The 20,057-nt window shown below is 58.1% G+C and overlaps 2 protein-coding genes across 10 annotated transcripts; both read right to left on the bottom strand.

Moving 5' to 3' along the window:
- Positions 1–466: 466 nt before the first annotated feature.
- On the bottom strand, positions 467–15,011 carry EHMT2 (euchromatic histone lysine methyltransferase 2). 8 transcript variants are annotated; one of them, XM_022566194.3, is made up of 28 exons: positions 14,937–15,011; positions 14,224–14,290; positions 13,909–14,127; positions 13,560–13,813; positions 12,796–12,880; positions 12,667–12,707; positions 12,349–12,504; positions 10,145–10,282; positions 9,910–10,024; positions 9,650–9,751; positions 9,281–9,429; positions 9,048–9,191; positions 8,726–8,961; positions 8,463–8,645; positions 8,257–8,339; positions 7,676–7,782; positions 7,473–7,595; positions 7,277–7,378; positions 5,369–5,473; positions 5,116–5,270; positions 4,863–5,030; positions 4,315–4,459; positions 3,860–3,937; positions 3,369–3,484; positions 3,178–3,264; positions 1,594–1,672; positions 1,275–1,450; positions 467–948 (listed from the first exon to the last, which is right to left on the bottom strand). In XM_022566194.3, exons 1-28 carry the CDS (start codon positions 14,976–14,978, stop codon positions 768–770), a joined length of 3,636 nt encoding a protein of 1,211 aa, XP_022421902.2. In that variant the 5' UTR covers positions 14,979–15,011; the 3' UTR covers positions 467–767. The 8 variants fall into 8 exon arrangements, 7 of the variants coding, with proteins under 7 accessions (XP_022421902.2, XP_022421903.1, XP_022421900.1 ...); XM_022566195.2 differs by lacking the exon at positions 9,650–9,751; XM_022566192.2 differs by lacking the exon at positions 14,937–15,011 and having other exon boundaries at positions 14,224–14,518.
- Positions 15,012–15,127: 116 nt separating this feature from the next.
- On the bottom strand, positions 15,128–19,527 carry ZBTB12 (zinc finger and BTB domain containing 12). 2 transcript variants are annotated; one of them, XM_089918600.1, is made up of 3 exons: positions 19,100–19,527; positions 18,360–18,592; positions 15,128–18,239 (listed from the first exon to the last, which is right to left on the bottom strand). In XM_089918600.1, exons 2-3 carry the CDS (start codon positions 18,570–18,572, stop codon positions 17,193–17,195), a joined length of 1,260 nt encoding a protein of 419 aa, XP_089774726.1. In that variant the 5' UTR covers positions 18,573–18,592; positions 19,100–19,527; the 3' UTR covers positions 15,128–17,192. The 2 variants fall into 2 exon arrangements, with proteins under 2 accessions (XP_089774726.1, XP_022421918.1); XM_022566210.2 differs by having other exon boundaries at positions 15,128–18,592; positions 19,100–19,524.
- Between the last annotated feature and the right edge of the window lie 530 nt (positions 19,528–20,057).

Raw genomic sequence — 20,057 nt, forward strand, 5'->3', positions numbered from 1 at the left:
GACCTGGCAGCTCACCTGCCACCAGCCCCGCCCTCCCGCCCTCACGTCACAGCCCCACCCCTGCCTGTGGTCCCCGACACACTCTAGTTCCTCCTTCTAGACTCCGTGCTGGAGGGCTGGAAGCTGGAAGGCAAGCCTGGTACGTGGGTCAGGTCAGGGCTGCTTCCTCGGGCCTCATGGACCATGGCCTGAAGGACTCCCACGCTCTAAGAAAACCCTTCAGAATTTTGCAAACTACTTCAATCATAGTAGTCACGCCTACACCCTCCTGCCAAAGATTAAGTGTGGAGATGAGATTTGCCCTTGACTAGACCCTGACCCACAGTAATCCCCTCACAACCCTCCCCCTCCCCTGGAGGGTAATCCACACCAACCACACCTGTCCAGCCTGCTTCTCATCCTCTTTCTCCCCCTTGGACCCACATTCCCTCTGGCTGTGTGTGCTTTTCCGCCAACAATCACCCAGTTTATTATAAACCCAACATTTATTGAGAACAAAGGAAACCGATTAGCACAGAGGCCCAACTTCAATTCATTAGACTTCAGCTGAGGGTGGGAAACAGGGGCGTGGCCAGCCCTGAAGTCACCCTCCCAGGGAGGAACCAGCTCTGGGAGAGAGGGGCTGTCAGACCTCCAGGGCCTGGCTGGGATCTAACTGAGGAATGTGCGAAGGGGTAGGGGGAGAGGAGACGGTAGCACCCCCAGGTGTGGGCAGCAAGTGGCGGAGCTGGCTGTCCAGGGCTTGGGGTGGGGGTCACGGTCCTCTCTCAGGGGTTGACGGGAGGCAGGGAGCCGAGCTCAGGCAGCAGCTCGGGGTGGGGATCCAGGCGGGCCAGGCGGCTCTGCTCCAGGGCAATGGCCTCAGCTGAGTGCTTGCACTTCTCAGAGCCACACTGGCAGGTGAAATATTTGCTTTTGATGTCCCAGAAGCGGTCACCATAGTCAAACCTGTCAGAGAAGCACAAGAGGTCTGTGGGACCCAGACCCACTCCAAAGCATCCACCCCCATCTTTGGAGGGGCTCTAAGCCCTCCTCTGTTCTAATGCAGTTGCGGCACCAGCACTGCCTGGTAGCTTGCTAGAAGTGAAGATTCTTCAGGCCCCATCCCAAACCTACTGACTCAGAATCTGTGAGGCTCAGGACTCTGTTTACAGCGACATCGGACAAGCTTTGCTCTAATCCATGCCTGGAAACCAGGCACTCGCCAGCCGCCCGCTTTTGGTCCTGGGCTTGCTGCATCTCCCACACCCTGGCCGGGCCGCAGGACGCCTCACCCCAGTTCCTCCCCGGCCCGGATGTCTCGGGAGCTGAAGAAGGCAATGCGTGGAAATCGCAGGTCTTGGTGCAGCATGAAGACCCGGACGGGGATGATGTTGGGGTCACACAGGTGGTTGATGAAGCGACTGATGTTGCCGTAGTAACGGGCGTCGATGCAGTACACCTCTCCATCCTGATGGGAGGGCGCCATCCATCACATCCACCGCCACCCTGCTGGCCGGGCCAACCTCCGCACCCCCCTGACCACCCAGCCCCTCCTCCTCGGGTTGCCATCTGCTGACTGAGAGGAGGGCGGCAGAGGGGTCTCCTGCCCACCTTGTTGTCTAAGTCGAAGAGATAAGAGTCATCCTCTCTCACATCCGCCTCAGCATCAGAGATCAGCTCGCCGACATACCTGTTGGGCAGGGAGTGGTGGTTCCGGAGGTGAGCAGGCGTTACCGGGAGCAGGCTCCAGGCCCTGTCTCCCCTCACAGTCCCAGGATTCCCCTTCCACTGTTTGTCAGCTGTCTGTGAATCTCACAGATCAGCACAGCTGGGGCTGGGGTGGGCGACCCAAGGCACAGTGGGCCCCCAAGGATAGCGGACATCATCTGGGAGGGAGGGGGTGGGTGGCCCCCACCCAGAAGGGGGGTACAGGAGGAGGAACCTGGGGACACAGGCACGTGAGGGTACACACAGGACACACTCCCGCCAGCTGGAGTCCCACCAGACAACTAGATCAACAGGCAGGACCGACAGAGTGGGGCCAGGGATGAGCTGGAGAAGCAGCGGTGGGGAAGTTAGAGGAAGGGGCTCGAGCCGCACCAGAGGATGACTCGGGTGAGGACGGCGGCGCCCAGCCTCTGGGGTGAAGGGATCAGTATCTATGGGCAGTCGGCCTGGGTGGGGAAATCTGTTCAGGCGTAGACACGGGGGTTTGTGGACTAGGGATCACCCAGCAGATGGGGGCAACGCTGGGCTGAGGACAGGACAGGGGTGAGGACAGCAGGGAGGGGACGGAGCCACAGGAGCTAAGAAGAACTGGGGGTGAGCACACCCACGTTTGGAAAGTAGAGGGAGAGGAGCTGGTGAAGAGGAAGAATGGATGGGTCGCAGGTGAGGACGGTGTCATGGGAGCCAGAGCTGAGGGGGGTGGCAGATGCCAAGAGAATGAGGACTGAGACACGGGTCAGGGAGTGGGACTGCTGAGAGGCGGCGTCAGCAGAGGGGTGAGGGTAAAGGCAGATTTGGACAGGGATGAGCAGTGAGTGGATGATGGGGAAACTGAGGCCCAGGAGGCAGGGGTCGCTTGCCTCAGTCAAATTGAGAGATGACATGATGGAGGAAAAATGAATGGTCTCTTAAATAGGCAATTGGGGCTGGATGACTCTTTTTCTTTTTTTTTCTTCTTCTTTTTTTTAAGGCCAAAGGAGACCTAGATTACGTTTGAAGGCTATGGAGTAAAAGCCAGGGGACAGGAAGAGGTAACGGATACTGGGAAGAGAAAGAATTGATGGATGGAGAGGCCTGAGGCCCCTGATGAGGTGGACAGAAAGGTAGCTGTTATCACCTCCATTTTGCAGACAAGAAAAATGAGGCTCAGAGAGGTTGTGAACTTGGCCAAGGACACCCAGCTCTGTCTGTCTGTAAAACCGGGGCTTTCCGCAGTTGGGAAGGGCAGGGGAGAGGGAGTGTCAGGCTTGGAAATACACCGAAGGGGAGGGAAAGACGCAGGCACTGTGGTCTGGCCAGAGCGGAGGCTTGGGGATGGGGGTCAGAGGAGGCTGGCCAGAGTGGGGGTAGCATGAAGAGCTGGGACCCATCAGGGAGGAGGGCAGAGAGGGAGGCCTGGGAGTCAGCCGTGCCCTGCATCCAGCCCCACGCCCCCAGGAGCCAAAGTACCCCCTCCCCACCACTCACTCGCAAATGAAAGTCCCCTGGGGAATGGTCTGCAGGGCTCGGACCCCCCAGCCCATCTTGGCTGTTCGGTAGAGCTGCAGTCGCACCCTGGGGGTGGGAGAGAGGGTGATATTCAGTGGCGTGACCTGGAAGCGCCCCGAGGCAGAGAAGGGAGAAAGGGGAGCGAGGGGAGCTGAGGGGCTGGGCCTCACTTGATGCCACTCTGCACTACCCGGTTCTTGCAGTTTCTCCAGCAGGAGCACGCCTGGTTACACTCAAAAATCAGCGGGGGCTCGATCTTGTTAAATTCCTGGAGCAGCCGCCCGTCCTGGGGTTGAGGGAGGGGAGGACAGTGGTTTCTGTGTGGTGCCCACCTCAGCTGCCCAGGACTCCCAAGACTTCACAGAAAAATCCACTGCTGACCCCAACTCAGACACAGGGAGGACAGGCTGGGGGAGGCCACATATGCTCTTAGTTTATCCAACAGGAAACACGCAACCATCGCCCTGGGTTTGCATGTACCTGGGCCAGGCCCCTCTCTGTCCTGGCAACAGCCTAGGAACCCCAGGTCTCGCCCTGCCCTCTTTGCTGCTTCCCCCACAGGGTAGAAGGTGAGGGACAAGGTCCCAGGGAGTTGGTGTCAGAGGCCAGCTCCCCCAAAGGAGTGGATGAGTGTGTGTGCGGCCAGGGCGAGGGCACGTACCTTGTCATACCAGCAGCGAATGCTGAGCTGGCCACACAGGCAGTTGGAGCTGGAGCAGTCATCCACGCATGTGCAGTGCTGGGGCGGGAGGTAGGGTCAGCTCACCCCCCAGAATCGGCCTCGGCCCCTCAGCTTCCAGTGCTCCCTGCCCCACAACTGCTGTCCTTTCTCTAGGGTCCACCTTGTAGGACAGTGATGGTGATGGTCCCGGGATGAGGGGGAATCAAGATGTTGCTGATGGGGGTGTCTCTAGGGCCACCATGAGCCCATGTGATACCTTCACGTGTCCTAGAAAAAGGACCCCCTCCCTAGGTGGATGCAAGCCCACACCGGAGCTCCCTTTCAGCCCCACCACCTTGGCCAGGTGCCCTCGTTGGCCCACAGTGTGCCCAGCTGTACTTGGTGGCTCTGGGTGTCCCTTTGGGAGGAGGGCCCAGGGAGGGCCCTGCACTCACCTGTAGGTGGGTGATGTTGCGGTCGATGTTCATGGTGGACGTCTCGCAGTTCTCCGAGATGTACTTGTAATCCTCGGGGCAGGGCTCCCCGTCCACACCGTTGACACAGGGAATGGGCACGTTCTCATAGCCCCGAGCCACGTCCCTGGCAGGAGGGGAGATGGAGCTGGGTGGCTAGAGCATGGGGTGAGGACTCCCCTAGGTGGGGAGAGAGCTGGGTGAGGGAAGAGGGTGGTTCTGGGGGTTCACTGGGGCATGGGGAGTAAGGTTCCCAGGTCAAAGGCAGGACACTCAGTGAAATCTGAATTTCAGGGTATCAAGGAACAATTTTTTTAGTACAGGTATGTCCCAAATACTGCATGGGACCCTCCTAACGTTAAAAAAGTATGCACTGTTACCCCGAAATCCTAATTCAGCTGGATGTTCCCCGTTTTTATTTGGTGCATCTAGTTGGCGTGTGCGTGTGGCAGGTGGCTGGGGGGCTCAGAGGATCCTAGGGGCCAGGGGAGGGGCGGAGGTCGCTCTGGGTAAAGAGAGCCCGCGCTCACCGGCAGATGATCTTCTCAGTGCGGACGGCCCGATTTCCCACCCCGAGCCGCAGCTTGCGGTTGAGCTGGAGTGCAAACCACACGTCAGAGCGCTCAGGGGTCAGGTCCCACGCCGTGTCCCCCTCCTTGTTCCGCAGCTCAGGGTTTGCCCCGCGTGACAAGAACAACCTGGGAGGGGACGGGAAGCCTGTGGGGTCCGGGGCTGTGAGAGGGGGCAAAGGGGTATCCAGGTGGGGGAGGGGTGGAGACTCACAGCACGCAGTCGTGGTAGCTCTCCCGGGCTGCGATGTGTAGGGGCGTGTCCCCGTGGTAGTTGACAGCATGGAGGTCGCAGCGGGCATTCAGGAGAACCTCTGCGATGGCGGCGCTGCCGGTGAACGAGGCCCAGTGCAGGCAGATGTTCTCCTCCTGTGGAGGTGGCAGGGGGAGAGGTGTGAACCCAGCCGGCACCTTGCTCAGGGGCGGGGGGGCTGAACCCACCTCCCATATCCCGACCAAACTCTCACATTGTCTGTGAGGGTGACGTCGGCGCCCCGTGTCAGCAGCATGCGGATCACCTCGATGTGCTTGTGCTCTGCGGCCCAGATGATGGGCGTCCACCCCCCACTGTCCTGTGGGTGGGGGGGGAAGGAGGAGCGTGGAGAGGCAGCTCCAGCCCTGCTCACCCAAACAGATGGGGTCAAGAGCACAGGCTCCGGAGCTAGCCTCACACTCAGAGTCCCAGCTCCACCACTCACAGGCTGTGGAACCCTGGGCAAATCATTTAACGGCTCTGGGTCTCAGTTTCCTCGTTTACAAAATGGGACTAGTAAGTGTCTATTGCTCAAGGCCGTGAAGTGATTTTTCTCTTTTTAAAAAGTATGTATTTCCTTGGGACTTCCCTGGTGGCGCAGTGGTTAAGAATCCGCCTGCCGATGCAGGGGACACAGGTTCGAGCCCTGGTCCGGGAAGATCCCACATGCCACGGAGCAACTAAGCCCGTGCGCCACAACTACTGAGCCTGTGCTCTAGAGCCCGCAAGCCACAACTACTGAGGCCACGAGCCACAGCTACTGCAGCCCACGCGCCTAGAGCCCGTGCTCCGCAACAAAGAGAAGCCACCGTAATGAGAAGCCCGCACACCGCAACAAAGAGTAGCCCCCGCTCGCCGCAACTAGGGAAAGCCCGCGTGCAGCAAAGAAGACCCAACACAGCCAATAAATAAATACATAAATAAATGAATTTAAAAAAAAATTAAAAGAAAAAATACATTATTTCCTCGATCTGCCCACTCAAAAGTCCTAGAAGCAGGGACCCAACAACAATGACCACCCCTAGGTACACAAATTGTAGTCTCTAAAAAATATTTCCCATTTAAAGGAACCAGAGTTTCTTAGAGAAATGGTAGATCCTGAGTCGGGGGCAGGATAGGTGCTGAAAAGGATGCTCTCAAAGGCCACTGGGTCATTTCAAAAGTCACAGGAGCCTATGGCAAGGGGCTTCTTCTGGACAAGGGACAGAACAATTCAAAGATCAAGAAGGGCACCCCAATGTTCACTGCAGCACTATTTACAACAGCCAGGACAAGGAAGCAACCTAAGTGTCCATCAACAGAAAAATAGATAAAGAAGATATGGCACATAGATACAATGGAATATTACTCAACCATAAAAAGGAACAAAATTGGGTCATTTGTAGAGACACGGATGGACCTAGAGAGTGTCACACAGAGTGGAGGAAATCAGAAAGAGAAAAACAAATATCGTATACTAACTCATATGTGTGGAATCTAGAAAAATGGTATAGATGATCTTATTTGCAAAGCAGAAATAGAGACACAGACCTAGAGAACAAATGTGTGGATACCAAGGGGAGGGTGGGAGGAACTGGGAGATTGGGATTGACACATATACGCTATTGATACTATGTATAAAATAGACAACTAATGAGGACATACTGCATAGCACAGGGAACCTAACACACTGTGGTGACCTAAATGGGAAGGAAATCCAAAAAAGACAGGATGTATGTGTATGTATAGCTGATTCATTTTGCTGTACGGTACAAACTAACACAACATTGTAAAGCAACTATACTCCAATAAAAATTAATTAAATAAAAAAACCCAAAGATCAAGAAGAATGACACACAGACTAAAACACCTCCAACACATGAAAAACTGACTTAGTAAGGAATCTCACTGGACAGTTCCAGAGATTAAGGCCACAACTCATTTTGAAAAGTGATAAGGAGAAAAAAGAAAACAGAAGAGAATGAAGAGAAATACAAATGAAGGGGGAAAAACAGACGGGGACAGACTGGAACAGTGTGAAATGCAGGGAAAGGGTCAGAGGTCAGACGAGGGAGAAAGGGGACCTAAAGCCTGAGGCTGAGGCAAGGACCCCGGGGGCTGGGCCGGAAGCCCGGCCGCTGACCTGGGCGTTGACATCCACCTGTCCCGTGCCGAGCAGCAGGCTGACCATCTCCAGATTCCCAATTTTGGCTGCATGGTGGAGGCAGGTGGAGCCGTCTTCCTCCTGAGGGCGATGCAGGCAGATGAGCCGGCTGGCTGGCACCTCAAGACCAGGCCCTGAGCCCTGAGCCCTGGCCCTGGCCTGCCCGGCCGCGCACCTTGCTGTAGACGCAGCCCCCGCGCTGCACCATGTAGCGAGCCACCTCCAGGTGGTTGTTCACCACAGCCTCCATTAGCGGCGTCCGCTGCTGCTTGTCCACAGCATTGATGTTCGCCCCAGCCTGCAAGGAGAGGGCACGCAGGCTGGCACCAGGGAGGGGCTGGGCAGGGGAGGGCGTCCTAGGGCTGGGCCCGCGCTGACCTGCAGCAGTACGTGGCAGATCTCCACAGAGCCCTTCTGGGCAGCCGCGTGCAGGGGCGTGCGCTTGCTCTGCTGGTCGCTCTGGAAGTTGGGGTCCAGGTTGTCCACTGCGGGGAGGGCCCGCCACACCGGGAGAGGGAGGGACAGGTGGTAAGCAAGCTAGGGGGCGGGTGGCACCTCCTCCAGGAAGGTTTCTCAGGGCCCCAACCTGAGTCAGGGGCCCTCCTGGGCCTTCTTTGTGCTCACCTGCACTGCAGCACGGCACTGATCAGGGTAAGAAGTTAAGAGCACCAGCTCTGCCTGAGTTCAAACGGCCCTGCCCCTGCCCCTTAGTACTGCTGTGCACTGGGCAAGGTAGTTAACCTCTCTGGGCCTCCGCTGGGAAGATTTAAGTGAGTGAACGTGCAAAGCACTCAGAACAGTCCCCAGTCCCCATCATCATGGGTTATTCCCCCACCACACGAAGTCCTTCAGGGCAAGGACGATGTCCCTCATTGCTGCCGTCCTGGCCCCGAGTCCAGTGACTGGTACATAATCGGTGCTCAGGCAGGGTTTGCTGAACGAAGGAGTGGAATACTCACACAGCATCAGGATCACCTTCTGCAGCTCCCCCTGCTTCACGGACAGGTACAGCTGCCGGGGGTGGAAACGGAGTTTCTTCCGCCTGCCGTGGTGAGGGAGGGAGAGGGGGTTGACTCCCCAGATTCAAGCATCGGTCCCCACACCTGCAGCTCCACACTTCCAGCCCCAGTCCTAGCTGCTGTGCCCGAGGGAAACCCCTACTCACCTCTCTGACTCCTGGATGACCAGGGCCTTTTCCAGGGTCTCCCGGCCTGGGCCAGGTGGCAGCCCCACAGCTGAGAGGCAGCCCCCATTGGGCAGGGTTAGGGAGGGCCCCGAGCTGTCGATGGTGTCAGCCAGGGGGTCGCAGGGTGGACGCCGGGGCTCCCCCTGTCCTCGCATCCGGGCGCTGTGGGAGAAGGTGTGAACGTTCAGGGGAGACGGGGACTGGGGCAGGGAGCAGACAGAAGGGAAGGGCAAAGCCAGTACCTGGGCTGGGAAGTGTCCGCTCTCCCAGGGGCATCCTGGGCCAGGGGCGGGGGGGCAGGGGCTGCAGTGCCAGCCGGTGGGGTCACCCCATCCCCCCGGGGGATGGTCACCTCCTGGGCCTCAGATGCATCCTCCCCACAGTGGGGACAGAAGACCATCCCGTTCAGCTGGGACACACAGGCCTTGTGGAAGCGGTGGGCCACTCGGAAGTCGGGGTGGCACTCCAGAAAGGTGCCCTGGGGGCAGGAAAACAATGTGGCCAGGCTCTGGGAGCCCCTACCCCCACGGGGCATGCTGCCTGTCTGCCCCACTGGTCACTCACCGCCGTGCAGAAGTAGCCACAGCCTGGGCAGCAGTGGTGTTTGACCATGCGGGCACGGTGGGTCTCACAGAGCACCATCAGTGCCACGCGGCTGGAGGGTCTCATGGTCTCCCGCTTCAGGATTGCAGAGTTGCAGCCCGACAGCTGTGTGCAGTGAGGATGGGTGACAAAAGGTGAGGCTGGGCTCTGGGGCTGGATGCCCTGGCAACTCGCCTACCAGCCCAGAGGCCCACCTCTCCATCCACGCTCTCCGTGGCCATGCACTTGTGCCCCGCTCTCTCGCTGATGCGGTCTATCTTGGGTGCCTCCATGCGGCAGCTGCAGAGGGGCAACTCCTCAAACCCACGCTCTGTCTCCAGCGAAGATGTGTCATTGGACACCCCTTGGATGGAGGATAGAGGGAGCTGAGGGAGGCCCAGCCTCTCACCCACCGGGACCCCTCCTGGGGCCTCTCACCCCCGCCCTGACTTTCCCTCCGTGCTCCAGAACCCCCAAAGTCTGGCCACGGACACCCCAGCTCCAGCGGGGTTCCCCTCCTCCCCATTCCCTCCGGCCCCGAGGGCGCCCCCTAGTGGCTCCCTATCCCGGCAATTGGAAATTACCAGCGTGGTTGGGAGAGAGGGTCCCCTCGCTGGGCAGCTCCAGGGACCCCAGAGGGACCTCCATGTACTCACTGGGGCCTGAGGAGCCCACACCATTCACTCCTGACACAGAGACAGAGAGAGTGAGAGTGCGAGCTCACAGGTGCCTGGATGCGGGGGTACATGCGGGCGTGCATGCTGAGCGTGTGTGTGCGTGCATGCTCTCTGGGGACCGGAAGGGGGCTGCAGGAGGGGACCCCGAAACAGAGGAGCCTTCTCACCTCGTGGCTCCTTGGCCCTCGGAGGCTCCCGCTTCCGCCGTTTCCGTGATGGCTTCACCCACGGGCTGTCCTTCCGCCATTTCTTTTTGGCTTTGCGCCGGCCGCTGGAACCACTCTGGGGGGGAGGAAGAGCGTTAAAGAGCCCGGCCCCCAGCCCATAAACGCCTCCTTTGAGGACTCAGACCGCTGTCCCCGGAGCCCCCACTCCTCCGGGGACGCCAGCTTCCAGTTCTACCCTGTCAGACTGATTGCCTGACTCTTCATCTTCCTCCTCCTCTTCCTCTTCCTCCTCCTCCTCTTCCTCCTCCTCCTCTTCCTCCTCCTCCTCTTCCTCTTCCTCACTCAGTTGTTCAGCCAGAGCTTCGACCTCAGACTGGAAGAGAGGCAAAGTTAGGCTGAAGAAACAGTGACCCCCAGGCCACAGCTGTCTGCTGGGGGGAACATGGGAGACAGGCAGAGCAGGACACATCCGACCCCCGGGACTCAGAGAATGAGGCGGGATCAAGAAAACAACAATTCCCCACGGATGGCTCCCTGGTGATGATGAGTGTGAACAGGGAAGGGCTGGATACGGAGAGGGGGTGTAGCATACTATACTGTAATAAAAAATACGGTGCTGGGGCTTCCCTGGTGGCGCAGTGGTTGAGAGTCCGCCTGCCGATGCAGGGGACACGGGTTCGTGCCCCGGTCGGGGAGGATCCCGCATGCCGCGGAGCGGCTGGGCCCGTGAGCCATGGCCACTGAGCCTGCGTGTTCGGAGCCTGTGCTCCGCAACGGGAGAGGCCACAACAGTGAGAGGCCCGCGTACCGCAAAAAAATAAATAAATAAAAATTAAAAAAATAAGGTGCTATGGTGACATGCAACAACATGATGAATCTTTGCAACATAATAGTAAACAGGAAAAGAAAGGAATACGTTCTAGATAACACACGTATAGTAGGAGACTTGATGAAGCTCATAAAGAGGCAAGACTGAATACACTAAACGAAAAACGAATTAGAGGGGCTTCCCTGGTGGTGCAGTGGTTAAGAATCTGCCTGCTAATGCAGGGGACATGGGTTCGAGCCCTGGTCCGGGAAGAAATCACATGCTGAGGAGCAACTAAGCCCGTGCGCCACAACTACTGAGCCTGTGCTCTAGAGCCCGCGAGCCACAACTACTGAGCCCACGTACCACAACTACTGAAGCCCGTGCACCTAGAGCCCATGCTCTGCAAGAAGAGAAGCCTCCGCGATGAGAAGCCCACGCACTGCAACAAAGAGTAGCCCCCGCTCGCCGCAACTAGAGAAAGCCCACGCGCAGCAACGAAGACCCAGCACAGCCAAAGATTAAAAAAAAAACAAAAAAAACTAGAAACGCTATAATGAAGTCAGGCTGATATCCCCTGAATCCACTGATCTTAACTTCACTAATAAAAGACCAAATGTTCCACGCCTGATGTGATGCAACATTGGGCAGAGAGTTATGTGTTAATCCCCACCCAAACAGCCAACTCCTAAATGTGAAGAATTCTGTAGGATAACCGACTTGGTTTCTTCAATAAATAAATGGCAAGTTTGTTTTTTTTTTAAGTAGGGAACCTATACATCAAGAGAGACCTAAGAAAAGTAATCAAATCAATGTGTGGACCCCACTGAAACCTGACAGACGAAAACTCATTTATGAAACAACTGAGAAAATGTGAAGACTGACTGGTCGCAAGGTGATGGTGTTAAAGCATCATTTGTAGGGACTTCCCTGGTGGTCCAGTGGAAGGGCTCCCCGCTTCCACTGCAGGGGGCATGGGTTTGATCCCTGGCTGGGGAACTATGATCCCCACATACCGCATGGCGGAAAAAAAAAATTATTTGTAAATTTTTTAAAAACAGAAAGAGGTCTTATGTTTAGAGATACTTGTGGAAATATTTCTAGATAAAATGATATGGTATCTGCGATTTGCTCTGAAATAATCCAGTAAGTGTGGGTGTTGGGGAGGAAGAGATGAGTCAAGGTCAGCTGTGTATTGATAATCCTTAGAGCTGGGTGATGGCTACCCGGGGGCTCACTATTCCATTCTTTTGTGTATATTTGAAAGTTTCCACGATAAAACGAATGAAAAGCAAAACAGGCAAGACTAAGCATTCTGCTGCATAGACAAACATATATGTGAAATAAAACCAAACAAGGAGCAAAGGAATAAACAAGCAAACAAACAACAAATAAACCATAAACTGGGATGTTAAACCCGAAGTCCAGGATGGTGATTATCACTGTGGAGAGGGGCAAGGGGATGGTATGGGGTAGAGCACACGCTGGAAATAAGTTACAGACAGTATGGGGCAGTGAGTTAGTGGGTGTTCAGAAAAGGAAAGAGAGAAGAAAGTGGGGCAGGAAAGATTGGAGAGCGAGCCCTGGACGTGGGGGAGCACTGGCCGGGAGGGCGGCTGGCTCCCTCTCACCTTGCTGTCAGAGTCCACCCGCTCATCCACAGAGTAGGAATCGTAGTAGAGGCTGAAGTCATCCCCCACCACCGTTTCCCACTCCTCCAGGGACCCGGGGTCCCCCTTCTCCAGGGTCACTTCTCTCGAACCCCGTGCAGAACCCAACTCCTCTGACTAGAAAGAGATTTAAAGAAAAAAATTGAAGCTGCTGGCACTCCCTCACCAACACCCCATTTCCCTTGAGGGCGAGATGGAGCCCCAGCTCCTAGGATCCCTCAGAGCAGCCCCCCCCAGGTGGAGAGGCCCAGGCCCTGTTCCCTGCCTCTCCTGGCTCACCAGGCCACCTCCTGAGTTCAGCTTCCTCCTTTTGGCCACATCTGGAAAGAGAGAAAGGAGTGAGGCCCGTACTCTAAACCCTTAGCACAGGCCATAGCAAGCCGCAGGTAGGTGGGGGGTGGGACTGACCTGAGGTCACCTTCCCCAGCGAGTGCAGGTCGTCACTCATGCGGAAATGCTGCACTTCAGGGGGCCGCTTCTCAGGGACTGGGGGCTGGGGGCAGAGAGGGAGCACACTTAGGGTCAGGGAGCATCTATGGTTCTGCCTGGATTAGCTTAGAGCCAAGCCCCAGGTCGGGGTGGGGTGGTGAGCCACACCCTCAAAAAATGCCATCTGAAGTTCTGTGCCAATAATAAGAATTGTGTCCAGCACATCCCACATCTAACACTGATGCCAAGAGCCCTAAAAACACTGTCATAAAGCTTCTGAGATTCTGGGGCTCTTGTCATTTCCCTCCTCGGATGTTTCTGTGGCCCTCAGCTCCTTCCCTGTAGAGATTCATAGTAAAACCTTTAAAACAGCAAGGGCAGTTTCAAAGAAGGGAGAAGTTCCCTTGGGGCCTGCTTTGAGGTAGAAAGGAAAAGTGGTTTGAAGTTTCTCTAGTCATTATTATAAGAGTAATTAAGACATTAACTACATAATTAACTCTTTAACATTAGTGTTTTCTACTCCCCTCTGCCTAAGAATGTAAGCCCCAGGAAGATAGAAACCTGTCTGTTCCAGATTAAGCCCCAGTAGAGAAACTGACACACAGTGGCGCCTTGGTAAATATGTGAAGCAGTGACTGGAGAAGAAAACACCTGAAGGTAAATTGTAAAAAAGCAGCCCACAAGAGTTTTACGGTTAATTACCCTGCCTCTCCCACCCCCACAAACCTCCCCCTAAGCCTCACCTGTCCATTTCCTGGTTTGGACATGGTTTTCCTGGCTCGATGGACCTTGGGCTGCCCCTCCGGGCTGGCTGTGGCTGGAGGGGGTTCAGGCCCTGCTGCTGTTGCCCCCTGGGCCCCCGGCATACTCAGCAGCCTCATAGCCAAACTCTGGACTGATGGGGGTGATTTTCCGGCCCCTGTCATTGACATCTTGGCTCGGCTGGGACAAGCACCCCCCTTACTGGGGGAAGACGGGAATGACTTCGTGGCATGGCCTGAAAAACACAGGCAAGCAGGCAGGAGACAAGATAAGAGGGAAGACAAAGTCAGAGAATGCCCCACCTCACCCCCAGGCTCCCTGGCCTCTCACCCATCAGGATGCGGCCCCCATGGAGGTCCCCATCTCCCTCGAGATTCTCAGGTTCATCCCCAATGAGTGGTGTGGCCCCTACAGGTGTGTCAGCCCCCTCATCGCCGACGGTGACCGTGACAGAGGCTGGGGATGAGGGACCAGCAGTCTCCAGGGAGTCGGGGTTGGCCTTGGGCAGGATCTCCTCACTACGAGGGGTGTCCCCCAAAGAGCCATGAACTGTAATGGAAGAGAAAAAGTTCAGGGCTAAGGGCTCAAGAGATCCTGTGCTGGCGGAGGTGAAGGTCCAGTGGGGCCTGTTTCTGCTGCACTCACCTCTCTCGGTGGCTCCTCTGGGCTCCTTCTCCAGCACCAGCGCCCCCATCTCAGCGGGGGCCTCCCCCTGGGAGGGGACACAAGGGATAGGAGAGCTGGTCAGTCCCGTAGGAAGTTGAGGGGCCCAGGACGCCTGGGCCCTGGGAAGAGACAGGAGGCTCCGGGGCCTACCTCTTCCTCTATGGGTCCCCCCCCTTCCGCGGCCACGGCTGCCCGGAGGGGCCGCACGACCCCTCCCCCGGGCCCGCATCAGCCCCCTCCCTCTCGGTAGACCCCGCATCTCAGGGACCGAGAAGAGAGGAGGGGGAGGGGGCGGGGCCTCCGCACCCCGGCCCCGCCCCCTCCTCCCGGCTGCACGCGCCTCTCCCCCTTTGTCCCCCAGGCCGCGGGGACCCCGGGCACCAACCCCTCCAGCACCCGCTGTCCCCCAGCCCGGTGGACGGCCCCTCGTGCCCCTCGCGCGTGTTCCTGGGGCGCCGGCGCCCGCTGCCCACTCGGGGGCAGCCGGCGGCTGCACGCGCGCCTCGGTGCCCACTCCCCCCACCTCCCACCCCCTGGTCCCCTCATCCGCCCCCGGTGCTGGCCCTCCGGATTGCTGCAAGTCTCGCCCGGGCCCCCCGGCCCCGATGCACCCCCGGAGCATTGCACGGGCGCGCGCTTCCCCCGGGCGCGCGCGCGGGCATGCACCCGCCTCTCCCCCTCCCCTTCCGCACCTCGGCGGCCGCCGCCGCTGCAGCTCCCGCCGCCGCCGCCATCGCCGCTTGCGCTGGGGGCCGAGCCGGCGCGCGGCCGCCCCGGGTCACGTGGGCGAGTAGGCGGGCTAGGAGGAGCCTTAAAGGAGCCACTACGCACTTTCTGGCCATTTTCCCCGGAGGGCGGCCTCAGAGATGGCAGTTCCTGTACTAAGCTGGGGGCTGCAAGGGAGAATTCCTGCCATTCCTGGCCTCAGCTTAGCTGGGAACCGAAGGCGAGGCACGCCTGGGTTCAGGTGTGGCTACTCCATCTGCCACCTGGCTTTAGGTAACTAGCGGAGCGACTGAGCCTCCCGGCTCTCGGCAGTGGCTGTATTTCCAGTCCTGCCCATGTGTGCTTCTCCCGCTTCTGGTTGCTTTCTAGCTTCTCGGTCACTAGATAGAAGACTCGGCCTCAGTTTTGGCCTTGCTTCTCTAACGAGCAAGAAGGGGGCGATGGGGACGCGCGGAGGACACCTTTACTCTTGGCTGGTTCTAGCATGCAGTTTCAAGTGTCCCCTGGAGCAGCGATCCCTTTTGAAAACCTGGGGCTAAATGTCTCTTCCATTTATGCCAGGCATGTCACGCCACCACATGCACTAGAGATCCAGGTAAGCCCCTAGAGGCCCGAGTCATTACTGTCTGGTAACACTCTAATAAGTACTTTTTTTGCCAAACACTTCACAAGCATAGCAGGCACTCCGTTGGTCATAGCCCAGCCGACAGTGGAAGTATGAGTGATATTACACCAGGACACACAACTTTGAAAGCAGTATTTAGAGTACCATCTCTTTAGGTATTTACATCTGGTCAAAGTTTGGAAAATGGCTGTATCTCACATGCGATATTTGACACAGGCAAGTGGATAGGGTATAGGGCACCTGAGGCCAAATCAAGGCCTTCTGGGAACTGTAGTTCTCTTCGGTTAAGAACTATTCCAGAGCTTTCTGGGAATTGTAGTCTTCTCCGCATCTTAACCCAGTAGTTTTTATCTTTCTTCAGGACAGGAACCCGTTCCCCAGACCAAAAACGCCCAAACACAGGCTCCAGCTTACAATTTTGGTGGGCACAATGATCACGCCTACACCCCATCCCTAGCCCTGATACCAAACTCAACTAGAGTAGGTCATTTGTTAACACCTCCGCCAAACAATCACGGAACACTTGGGCTGTGAGGTATCTGCCAGGAGTTGAGGATGCAGAACTGGGAGGGTCTCTGGCCAGAGGAGCCCACTTGTCACACTCCCCTTCCCCTCTCAAGGCTCCTTCAGGCATGAGACCTGCATGAGTTGTGTCCTCTGGGTACTTAGAAAATTGCATTAGAGGGTGAGGTGGTCTAGGGTGGGATAGTCATTTACACGCAGTTGCCAGATTGAGTATAAAGAAAAAAAAGTTGTTTTTTTTTATTTTGTGGAAAACAAAAGCAGAAAAACTAAAACCCCAAACTCCAGAAAAAATCCTAAAAAATACGTTTTGTTTTCTTAAAAATACTGTATAAGTCTCTACTCCTCTCCCTCCCCCACCGCAACAGCCCTCCTTGCCGCCTCTCATCTCAGTGCCCTACCCCCCACCCCCACCACTATTCGTAGTTCCTGCTATTGTACCCCCCTTCCCAGTATCTACCCAGGATGCTCACCCCCGTATTCTCTTACCTGCCATCTTCCTTTGTTCTCCCTAGAATTTTGGTGAGCCTTGTATCCATCCCATTTCCCCAGCATGCAAGAACCGTCTCCCCCTTCCTTTTCCGGAATTCAATAATCCTTTTCCCCTACCACTCCCTCTCCCAAGGATCTAGTCCAAGCAGGAGCAGGTAAGCTGCCTCCTGCCAAATTCCCTCCCAATTCCCACCCACCCACCCACTATCTCACGAAATGCCAGAACCTCTTCCTGGGCAGCCGTAGCCAGGAATAAAATATTTTCCAGTCTTTTTCCCTCCTCATCCCATAGGACGTTTTCCCTCCCTCCACATATCCATGCACCTCCAAGAGAAGAAAATCTTTCTCTGGGACCCCCTATTCCCTTGGCCTTCTCAAAGAACTCTCTCCCTGTCCATCCTTTTCTTCTGAAGAGGCAGGGTCTTCTCTCTAAGGAATCTTCGGCCCCTCCCTCAGGATGTGTGTGTCTGCTCAGGCTCCCCACCGTACCTGCCTGCCCCTGCCCCCCACACCCCCCTATTCTCCTGGACCAAGGAGCCCCCTTCCCCCCCAGCCCAGGGACCCAGCGCCTGCCACGCTAGCGCTAGCGGATGAGGACGTTGATCTCAGCCACGCTGGCCTCCAGCACGTTCTCGGCCGTGGTCTTGCCGTGCTGCTCCTTGAGGTGCCGCCTAATGGCAGGCTTGTGAGCGAAGCGCACATCGCAGTAGGAACAGCGATAGGGCCTCGCTCCCGAGTGGAGGTTGAGGTGGTCGTGCAGCGTGGACTTCTGTGTGAAGCACTTGCCGCAGATGCCACACGAGTGCGACTTGACGCCGCGGTGCACGTTCATGTGGCGGTTGAGGTTGCTGCTGTGGTTGAACTGCTTGCCGCAGCGCGGGCACATGAATATGAAGTGCTGCGCCCGCATGTGGAAGACCAGCTTCTCCACGCCCTGGAACACTTCCGGGCACTTGGTGCACTTGATGTTCTTTAGGGGATTGCCACTGGAAAAGCCTCCGGGCAGGGGTCCCCGACTGCCCCCCGCCCCCAGGCTGCCCCCCGCCCCCCGGGCAGCCATGGCCACCGCTGCTGCCTCCACCAGGCCTGAGGTGGCCCCCACACTGGCCCGGCCTCCTGGGATCAACAGCAGGCCCTCCCCTTCTGCGTCCTCGGACAGGCTGTAGCAGGCTTTCACCACGCCCTGCGGTGGAGCCACAGTGCTGGGGGGCACGCTGCTCTGGGCCAGCTCCCCAAGATGGCTGCCCACAGAGCCTCCGATGCCCAGGCCTCCTCCCAGGCCTCCGGGAGGTTTGAGCCGGTGTGCCACCTCCAAGGCCGATTCCACCTTGACGATGCAGATGTCAGACACGTCCTCGTCCTCATCCTCATCCTCTTCCTCGGCCTTCAGCTCTAGGTCCTCATCCAGCGGGAACTCCAGCTTCACAGGCCGCAGGAGTGGAGGGGGGAGAGGGGGTGGGGGTGGGGGTTTGGGGGCTGGCTTCGGGGTCCTGGCGGGAGGGAGGAGGGATTTGGTGGCACTGACACTGCTTACAAGGCTGGCATCGCTGACCCCATCCTCTTTGAGGCCTATCTTGGGCTCGATGAACTGGCTGAGGGCATTCCGGCATTTCTCCACCACGTGCTCCATCTGCAGGTAGGAGGCGGCCGTCAGGTAGTTAACAATGTCCCTGACTGCGAATTCCAGGGCGCCCGTATAGCAAGAAAGGAGTAGGTCAGCCACTATGCGTGCACTGTGCATCAGGGAGACCTGCAACTCAGAGCTGGGATTCAGCAGGAACTGGTCCCGCAGGAACGGCGAGCAGGCGGCCAAGATGACCTTGTGGCCGCGGAACTTGAGGCTGTCGGCCACAATGGTCACGTCGCAGAACCGCTCCTCTGCGCGGAGCTGGTTCATGTTCCGCAGCGTAGCGGCCTCGTGGCCGGGCAGCTGGAAGCGCAGGACTTCCACCCCAGAGGCCATTGTGGCGGGGGTGGGCCACCCTGGTTGGGAAGGAAACCGGTCAGAGACAAAGGTCTCCGGCTTTCCTAGGCCAAGGCTCCAGGCCTCGCACCCCCATTCTTGCCTGGCCCTCCCAGCATCAGATCATCCAGTTTTCAAGCCTCTTCCTCAGTTTCCCCAGCCCCCGGGGAGGCGCTGTCCCTCCGAAAGGAGGGAGGCGTGGTTCCCGGGGGCGGGGCAGCGGCGTCCACACCCCCCAGCCCGACAGCCCGCGAAGATGGGGCGAGCCCGCGCGCCCACGGGGGAAGGCCGGCGGAAGCGGGAGCAGAGGCCTGGATTCTAGGGTGGCCCCGGTTGCAGCCTCTTCTCACCCCGCCCCCTTTACCCGCTGCCTCATTCCTCCACCCCCCCTTGCACGTTTGCACGCGACTTTCACGTCTCTTGCCTGCCTGCACGCATCGTGCACGGCCCCCCCCCACAACGTTCAGAACTCCGTGGCACGCACCCCCCCCCCCCGCCCCACGACCCTGAGTGCACGCGCCTCTCACCTGGCCGGGTTCCGCGCGCTGTTTTTTTCCCCCCCCTATTTCCCCCACCCCCCCCGGGGCCGGCTGCGCCCCCACACACGGGCAGGGCCTGGGCAGCGCGCAGGCGCGGGGGTGCACGGGGCGCGCGCGCGGGGCCGGCTCCGCGTGGGCGTAAGGGGGGAGGGGCGGGGGCGGCTCGTGGCGTGTGTTCCAGGCCCCGCGCGCGGCGGCGTCGGCGAGAACTCGGGGAGGAGGAAGAGGGGAGGGAATTAAAGGAGCAGGATTCCCCCTTTCCCGACCCCCCTTTCTTCACCAGCCCCCCCCACACGGTTAAAGGGCCGGACGGCCTGGCCTCTCCTTTGGCCGGTATTATTTGTCCGCCAGAGCGGAAATACGTTCCGCACCCCCCTCTTTCTGGCTCCCCCTCCTCTGTGCCTCGGGGCCCCGCGGCCCGTCTGCGCGTGCGTGCCAAATACCGCGCGGAGGCCCGCTCACTCGGGCCCGCCTCCCGCTCCCGGCTGCCCGCGGTGCAGCCTGCTCCTCTGCCCCCAATGCGCGCCGCCGCCCCCGGCGCTCCCCGCCTGCCTGGCTCCCCGCGGGCGGCGCTGCCACCTGCTCGCGGGAGTGGTGCTGCTCTGGCCCAGCTGTGCGGAGCGGGGCCGGAGTTGCAGCCACCGCCCCTCCCGGGGTCCCAGACCGCCCCGTGGCTATCGAGATGTTGGTTGCTGTTGCCCACGCCTGCATCCCTTGATGATTATGTTCACAGTTCCTCCAGCCACACTTCCAGATTTTTCCAACTCTTCTGAAGCTAGTAACCAACTCAGCACTCCCGGCCTAAAAGATATTTTAACTTTCTGCAAGGCCCAACAATCCAGTGTTCTCAACTTCCTCTCCTCTGTCTCAAAATTTTATGAAATCACACCTATCCTCCCCTTCCCCCCATTCTCAGAATTGATCCCAATTTCTTGCCAAGGCAAAC

Source organism: Delphinapterus leucas, chromosome 10 (genome assembly GCF_059928025.1).
Source record: "Delphinapterus leucas isolate spDelLeu-1000000601 "Yukka" chromosome 10, BTC_Dleu_Yukka2, whole genome shotgun sequence".
Taxonomy (NCBI): domain Eukaryota; kingdom Metazoa; phylum Chordata; class Mammalia; order Artiodactyla; family Monodontidae; genus Delphinapterus; species Delphinapterus leucas.

What these genes read in the sequence shown, in the direction of transcription:
- EHMT2 (XM_022566192.2), bottom strand. Translation starts at nt 14,503, where the DNA reads ATGCGGGGTCTACCGAGAGGGAGGGGGCTGATGCGGGCCCGGGGGAGG. An exon ending in AGGTGGATGTCAACGCCCAG is followed by an intron (nt 5,474 to 7,276) that starts GTCAGCGGCCGG and finishes CCCCACCCACAG; the next exon opens with GACAGTGGGGGGTGGACGCC. An exon ending in AGCTACCACGACTGCGTGCT is followed by an intron (nt 5,031 to 5,115) that starts GTGAGTCTCCAC and finishes GTCCCCTCCCAG; the next exon opens with GTTGTTCTTGTCACGCGGGG.
- ZBTB12 (XM_022566210.2), bottom strand. Translation starts at nt 18,572, where the DNA reads ATGGCCTCTGGGGTGGAAGTCCTGCGCTTCCAGCTGCCCGGCCACGAG.